The 8,328-nt window shown below is 32.4% G+C and overlaps 1 protein-coding gene across 1 annotated transcript in view; it reads right to left on the bottom strand.

The window, feature by feature from the left end:
* Nucleotides 1–204: 204 nt before the first annotated feature.
* Dhx29 (DExH-box helicase 29) overlaps nt 205–8,328 on the bottom strand; it is a 44,731-nt gene continuing 36,607 nt past the window's right edge. Inside the window, exons 23-27 of the mRNA XM_076857285.2 lie at nt 7,860–7,953; nt 5,915–6,217; nt 4,731–4,862; nt 2,705–2,801; nt 205–480 (exon numbers count right to left, since the gene is read on the bottom strand). Coding sequence (XP_076713400.2) covers nt 419–480; nt 2,705–2,801; nt 4,731–4,862; nt 5,915–6,217; nt 7,860–7,953 — 688 coding nt within the window. The 3' untranslated portion in view covers nt 205–418. The remainder of the gene's footprint in view (nt 481–2,704; nt 2,802–4,730; nt 4,863–5,914; nt 6,218–7,859; nt 7,954–8,328) is intronic.

Below are 8,328 nucleotides of genomic sequence, written 5' to 3'. Positions count from 1 at the left end.
TGTTTTCTGGGCTAAAATGGTCTAAATTCTCCAAACCTCAAGGGCTGATAGAGGATGAGGCAGCTACTCAGGAAATAACAATACTAAGTTATAGATACTACAGAAGAGCATGAGGCAGCTACTCAGAAAATCACAATACTAAGTTATAGATACTTCAGACAAAGGTCTTGCCCTTAAGGCACATAATGGTGTGCAAAACATGGATGATACCAAAGAATTTATTGTAAATGTAGTGGCAAATACACTGAGAATAATCATCATTAAAAAGTAACTAGAAAATTACACATGTTGAAAGTCTGTGCTTTTTCTTCCCCCACCACCTTTAGGTTAATGGCTAGTACCAACATTTTAGATAATGAAATACTTAATAAGATGGTCCATTTTCACATAATTTCACGATTGTATCTTCATCTTAATTTCAGTATCCATTACTATTCTCTGTTTTAATCAATTCTGTAATGATCTGTAGAATCTTGTCATCTGAGTAAAAAAAAAAAAAACACCCATGAATAAATTCAACACTGGCTAACTTTCCAATGTATATGCATGTAAATAAGAGGAATTCTCTTTAAAATATTTTCTTAAATCAAAACCACAATATTCACTATACTAGAGATGCCTATAAAATATTATTTGTTGTCCTATAAATGTTATCTATTATTATAGTTTCACTATAATTCAACAACAATAACAAAAAAAAAAAAAATCAACATTTTGGAAAAAAGTCAATATTGATTATGTACAGGCTAAGGTCCAAAGACATAATGTGGTAAAAACTGTTTCTTTTCTTTGTAAGAAATATTTTCTTTAAAAATTCAAGATAAGATGTTTGCTTACAACTTTTTCATCTGGTTGAAATAATCCTATTGACTTTTCCATGTTCCTCAGAGTATGGCAGGATTTCCATAAAATGGGCAAGGAAGAAGAAACTGTTATCAGTTTCTTCATGTTTAGACCAAAGGAAAAAAAAATTCTAACAGGGAAGTGTTCTTGGAGAGGTGTCAATGGGGAAGTGACAGGCTTCTCTACATAACAAAGGGAACCAATACCCACTGATTTGACAAACATCAAGAGAGGAGGCATTATTTGCTAAGGTTGTTTTGTTAACAACTACCCTGAAATTGTGACTTCCTAAGAATCTCATAATCACTCTTTTTTTAGAAAAGTTGTAATTATCAGAGCTAATTCTAAATTCTAATACTGAATTCTGCATTTACACTTGGTTTAAATGCTCTGAATTTCAGTGGTTGCAATGGAAATTAAAAAAGAATTTTTTTTTGTAGTTGTTAAGTGGACAGAATGCCTTTATTTGTTAATTTTTATGTGGTGCTGAGAATCAAACCCAGTGCCTCACACATGCTGGACAAGTGCTCTGCCACTGAGCTAGAGCCCCAACCCTGCAATGGAAATTTTGACAAATGTTATGTGATGGTGTGATGGGAAGCATATAGCACCAATAGGAAGATATTCTCTTCCCACAACTTCATTCTAATCAAGTCTCTATTATACAACCACTAGTTTACAAGAAATACAGGGACTAGAAAACATGTTAAATCAAAGCATAAGGATGTAACTAATCAAAGCCTAAATGTGGAACATTCTCTATTAGAAACACAACCCAAATTATTAAATAAATGAAATTTGTTAATTTTAATAAATTGCATTTAAAAGGGGGATGATAGTAAAGCAGAAGTGTACAGAATAAAAGACTGAAAAAAAAATGGCTATAGGTTTTTCCTATAGAGATCAGTATGTCTGGGATAGTCCTTTGGACCCTCCATTTTTATAACTGTCAGGATGATTTTTATGGTTTGGGAAGATGACTTAAGTGTCAATTTCAGATTTCTGTTGAAGGATGTTTGTATTTATTTATTTATTTATTTTTTTAAAGAGAGAGTGGGAGAGAGAGAGAGACAGAGATAGAGAGGATTTTTTTTTTAAATATTTATTTTTTAGTTATCGGCGGACACAACATCTTTGTTTGTATGTGGTGCTGAGGATCGAACCCGGGCCGCACGCATGCCAGGCGAGCGCGCTACCGCTTGAGCCACATCCCCAGCTCCATGTATTTATTTTTTACAGATTAACAATTCTGCATTTGTGAGAAATGCATGGTAAACCTAACAGAAAGTTCCTAATTCTTATTTTTTTTAAAAATAACTATGTTACTAGTTTACTAGGATGCTAATTAAGTAGCAAAATTTTATGCTCATTTTTATTATCCCTTTTTTTTTTTCTGTGAAATGGTCAGTTTAGAAGCAAAGTTTAGAAGAGGTAGGAGTTAAAAGATTTTTTTTTCTATTTTTTTGATACTAGGGATTGAACCCAAGAGTGGTTAACCACTGAGTTAACCCCAGCCTTTTTCTTTATTTTGAAACAAGATCCTGTTAAATTGCAGAGGGCCTTGCTGTCTTTGAACTTGTAATTCTCCTTTCTCAGGGTCCTGTTCTCTGGGATTACAAGGGTGTACTACTATGCCCAGATAAACTAAAAGAATCTTAAGAGAATATGTAAGTTGTGAATAATGAGAAATTATCTGAGTTTGATGGAATTCAGCATAAAATAGATTTTATTAAAATTTTTTTTTAGTCACATGGAATTTATAACTTCAATGTGCTATCGTGTGCTTTAACTTAAAATAAATTATAAATACTGTCTTCCACATATATATTCTCTTCCACTGTCATCATAATCAAACACTTACTTTCAAGGGACATCTTTGGATTTTCAAGCTTTTTTCTTAAAACAGAATCAATGAGAATTCTTAGCTGCTTGAAAATTACAGCTATCTTTACAGGAGCCTGTTGAGAGAAGATGACAGATTGGACAAAATTGATCCAGGTGAATTTGAGTGTCTTTAAATAAATTAAGGTAAGACTATATATCTTTCATCTTACCTGCCTTAGCAAAGCTTGATTTTTAACATAAACACAATGGAAAAACATTAGCAAATTACTTCTAGTAGTTAAGCTATGCAAACATATTGATATTCTTACTAAATTTGATATTTGTTCCCCAAATAAAGCAACTATTATTCCAATAACTTTTCTTATATAACTTGTGGGAGTTAAGACTAAAGTTTGGGGATGGAAATTTTTTAAAAGCTTTATTGAAGTATAACTTAACAAACCATAAAAACGCAGTCATTGTTAAGTATCTAATTTCAGTGATTTTTAGCAAATTTATAGAATTGTGCAACCATCACCACAATCCAACAATAGAAATTTCTACCACTAAACTTTTTTACAAAATACCAGATAGTTTTTTTTTTTTTTTTGTACTGGGGATTGTACCTTGTAGTGCTCAACCACTGAGGTACATCCCCAACCCTTTTAAAAATATTTAGAGACAAGGTCTCTCTAAATTGCTTAGGGGCCTCACTAAGTTACTGAGGCTTGCTGGGAGCCATCAGCCAAGTAGGTATGACAAATTCCTTGCCAGCTTACTCCCATGCTGTCTAGTGGAAGGACTTCTGAAAGGTGACCTTGCTCAAGGACCAGGGCAGGATCCGTGTTTAGGGTGTTCCCCCTTTAGAATAGGGCAGTTTAGCATAATAGGAGATTAGGGTGTTCCCCCTTTAGAATAGGGCGTATCCTGCTGCTGAGTTCCTCTTGAGTGCTTAGGGTCAGACAGTATATTTTGGGAGACAGAAGCCCATGAGGTGTGGATTTGGGCAGAGAACGTGGATTCCCCCAGAGCGTGTTTGTAGACGGCCGGTGTAAGTTCGGGAATAAAGAATTGCTGTTTGAATCTACAAGCTGTGTGGAGACTCGTGATTTGTGCCCAGCCAGAGACTGCGGCAGAGGCTGGCTTTTTTTTTTTTTTTTTTTTTTTAATTTTTTTTAGTTGTAGATGGACACAATACCTTTATTGTATTTATTTATTTTTATGTGGTGCTGAGGATCAAACCCAGTGCCTCATGTGCTAGGCAAGCACTCTACCATTGAGCCACAACCCCAGCCCCTGAGGCTGGCTTTGAAACTTCGATCCTCCTGCAACAGCCTTCTGATAATGCTGGGATTACACAATGCTGTGCCATTGTACCTGGCCAGATAAATTTTTTAAGTTACATGTAAAATTCACCTCTACAGATCTGGGCATCAGCTATCATGGTGAAGCCTAATAAAATTTTTTAGATTTGCTTAGTTTAAGCTGGTCGATGTTGATGGTGCTACAAAGAAACAGATGCACTTATTGCCAGAAATAAGCATATCTAGGTTTAATTTATACAGAGAACTTGACAATATGTATTAAAAACTGAATCTGTTTGGTCTTTGTGTGGCTAAATACAGTGGAATGAATGATCCTGAATTTGGGGATCAATAATTCTACATCTGAATCTTGCTCTACCAATAACTAATCCATGTAATCTAGAAAAGTATTTCTATATAGCAGCATCTCTATAGAAAGGAAATTATAAAAAATAATAAGATTATTAAGATATTATATTTGAGATAATCCATATGAAATTAACTATTGGTATACCTAACACATGACAAGTTAATAACTGTTACTGATAACAAATATATATACTTTTATAATAGCAATATAATTTGATTTCTAAATTTAATAGATTTAAAACCATACAGGCAGGATAAAATAAAGAAGTAATTTATTTTAAATTGTAAGAAGAAAGTAAGCAAACCTCAATAAAAACTTAAAAATCTACTTCAATGTTATTAGAAGTTGAAAATTTTTATATAATGAATAAAATCAGCTATGCTCTGTACCTGAAAATAGATCCAGCCATCAACAGAAAGAAGACGTTCTCTGTGTTGAACTTCTATATCACCACCAAAGAGTAAAACTGGAAAAGGGGTTATTAGGGTTGTTTCCCTCAAATATACTCTGGCATACCTTATCTACATAAGGAAAAAAAGGGGAGAGAAACAACTTCACAGTCTAAAAACAAAAAATTCATTTATCTGTTTCATATAAGCATTTTTCAATAATGTGACTCTTTTTAAATCATTCTCTTATGTGAATTTTTCAATTCTGCAATAATTACTATTATCACCTATGTATTAAAAGGCATTTTAAATATTATCTGTAAGGTTGAATTATATGCCTTGACCATAAATGAAACTATGTATAAGTAATTATTTAATAATATTAAATAATTAATGTCATAATAATGTTATGATTACATTTCAAAGTTTCTGGTTTCTAGATAAATGTTGAGTCAGTCAGTAATTTCTCATGTTTTACATTTAAGTTTGATAATACATTGAGTGTTTTCAAGCCAGTGCTAGAAATTATGGATTCTTGTTACTTTAAAGGTTAAGAAATATAATAAAGGCACTCTTATAGTAACGTGGGAAGAAATGTGTTTCAATTTGACGGTTTCTTTCTTACTGGCTTAAAATGAGTCAATACAATAACAAAAAACACACACAAAAAACAAAATATAAAGCAAATAAAATGTCATCATAATCTCTACCATACATTTAAAGTAAGAGAATGGAATAGCAATGTAGCTATGATTCAGAAGACTGTTTTAATTGTAATCTATAAATATTTGCTATTAAATTAGGTGATACTATGACTCACACTCTTGCCCACTAATCCATAGTTCTACTACATCATCCAAGATTCCTCTTATTTGGAAATGGAACATCCGACTTGGTCTTTTTTCCCCTTTGAAACTTTATTAACTGATACCTTAATTAACTATGTTATAACTGTCTTTATTCCAAGTACAAAATTCAGAGAAAATTCTACTATTTTTCTCTTATTAAATGAAAAAGACATAAGTATTATTTTTGAGAAGCTATGTATGTACATCTAGATTTCAAACACAAAAAAGAACAGCTCAATTTGAGAACTAAGTTAGATATTTGTTGGGACATAACTTGTTATAAATGACTTCTAGAAAAATGTTCTGAAAACTAGAATTTAAGAACAAGTACTTTACCTTCTCCTGGTATAAGAGCCATCCATGAGTTTGTAAATCACGATTTACGGAGGATGGATGTACTTGTGCTTTGCCTTGGGCTGTTTCCACTATGCAAGCCAATTTTTCTGTAACATCCACTGACTTTGTATAGATTATCTTCCCCACATTGTCATACAGTCCAGCAGCCAATACAGCTTTAAGAAGGGCAATTTCTTGGAAAGACAGGATCTGTGAGGCTCTGTTTTCCTCCCAGCTGGTAGAAGTTGAGGCAGATGAAAATCCTGCAGCCTTAACCAACTTTATTAATTCCTGCTTTACATCCTAGATTGATTTATGTTTTTTAAAAAAGACATAATCACAATTGATTAAAAGAGAGAAATTTCCAAATAACTTTGTAATTTGTATTACTGTTTCCAAAAAACAGACAAGATGCCAAATTATTATTTGGTTGATTTCCACCCAAATTAAGTTAGAGTAGAGAAAAGAGATACTGGAAAGTTAAGAATTAGAGCCAGATCTTTCACCATGGTAAGATTTTAGATGTTATAAAATATAAGCATTTCTATGAGAGCTGTTTCAATAGTAGCTATCCTTTTTTTACTCAATGAGGATGGTCACAGAATAACAATGAAAAAGAATTAAAGAACTGTGATTACGTTCTCTACCTTTTGTCTCTGGGAATCTCACCTTAATTTCCTAAAGAATTTGACTTCTTTTAATCTAAAATTGTGACCTAAAACATTTTTCTACCTTTAACAGTGCCAATCAGCAAAGATTACTACAGGAAGGATGAACATTTTTCAAAGTACACAGGATATAAGTAATTAAAAGGTGACATTTACACTTAGGATATTCTTTAGGGTTTGGTCTGGGGTAAAATAAACACTGATTCCAGGGGAGGAAAGACCAAACAGCTGCTCTAACACCAGAGTTGGCAAAGAGATCTAAAACCTTACAGGTCAGAGTAGGTGAAGAAAAGGAACAGACAAAGAAGGCAGTGAGAGACAATCTGGAGGTTGGGGGAAGGTAAGGTTTAAGTTAAAGGAGAAAGGGCTAAATTGAAGAAATTGCCACCTTTGGGCCAAGGAACCAGTATTTCCACATACTGAATCTCAGTCAGTTGGCCCAGAGTGGCTATTTTCAGAATGTAAGAACCTCTATAGGATGATTTACCTGGTTTGTTAAAAAACAAAACAAAACAAAAAGGAAAAAACAGGAGGGGGTAACTATAGATTAAGAGACTTAAGGGGTATATCAATCAAATTTAATGGGTATTCCTTGTTTGGATCACGATTTGAATTAACTTAAAAAAAATTATGAGATCATTAGGGATATTTAAGCCCTGCATAAATATTAAGAAAAATTTTAAAAGGTGTGAAAATATTAAGGAAAACAAAAATCCCATACTTCAGATATACATAATGATCTGATGCCTTGGATGTGCTTAAAAATAATCTAGAGGGCAATTAGTAGGAGAATACAAATTAAAACAAGATTGATCACATGTTGATAATTATGGAAGCAGGAAATGGTTACCTGGAAGTTCATTATAATAGTCTGTCTATATTTTAGTATATTGAAGAAAACAATTTTCCAGATTCAGAACTGTAAATTATGCCCCTTTGACATTCTTTAAGTGGAACCGAGACTGATAGAGGTTAACTATCCTAATTCCCATACTAGTGTTATTTCTAAGGAAATATGCTGCCTCTTTAAAACAAAAAATCATTTCCCAAATATATATAATTGTTAAGTACTGTTTTAAATCACTATGTCATACATATTGGTTACTTGTTGGAAGTAACAATGGAACAAAAATTATAAGTTTATTAATTCAGTAAGTATTTATTACACTCTTACTGTGTGTCAAGCACTATTCTATACATTCTTCTTCTTCCCTCCTCCACCTAAAAATAAGCCTATCATAGTTTTCCATCTGACTTTAGAGAAGTGTGTTAATTACCTCTAGGGTTAACAGTGATGTTCTATTAAGAAAGTTCCTTCGGCAATACATGATTTCAGATCGATAGCCTCCTTCTTGCCGTGCTTTCTTCCATCTAGATAAATGAAATGTTGATAAATGAATAAAGTTTATGTTTTCTTTACAAGTTTTCTTTTTCAGAGGTTGAAACCAAAGTAAGGTTTAATTTAAATTATAATCATTTAAAGAGAAAGGTTCTTGCTTTTTATAGTAGCTACATTTATATAAGAATCTCAACTACAACATAAACTTTTTGTTTACATATAGTAATAAATTACTAAATGACTCCAAACATGATAAATGAATATATGTAATTTCAAGAAAATTGTTTTTAAATTTTAAAGAGCATAAAACTATGAAATTCTAACATACTGTGACAAATGAAAAAAACCTGAAATGTCAATAATTTTAATGACGAAGATTTCATTTCTTAAAAAGTAAATAACCTCAG

This window comes from Callospermophilus lateralis, chromosome 5 (genome assembly GCF_048772815.1).
Source record: "Callospermophilus lateralis isolate mCalLat2 chromosome 5, mCalLat2.hap1, whole genome shotgun sequence".
NCBI classification, from domain to species: domain Eukaryota; kingdom Metazoa; phylum Chordata; class Mammalia; order Rodentia; family Sciuridae; genus Callospermophilus; species Callospermophilus lateralis.
Note: the sequence above shows the minus strand (reverse complement) of the source record. Positions and strands in the feature narration are given on the sequence as shown.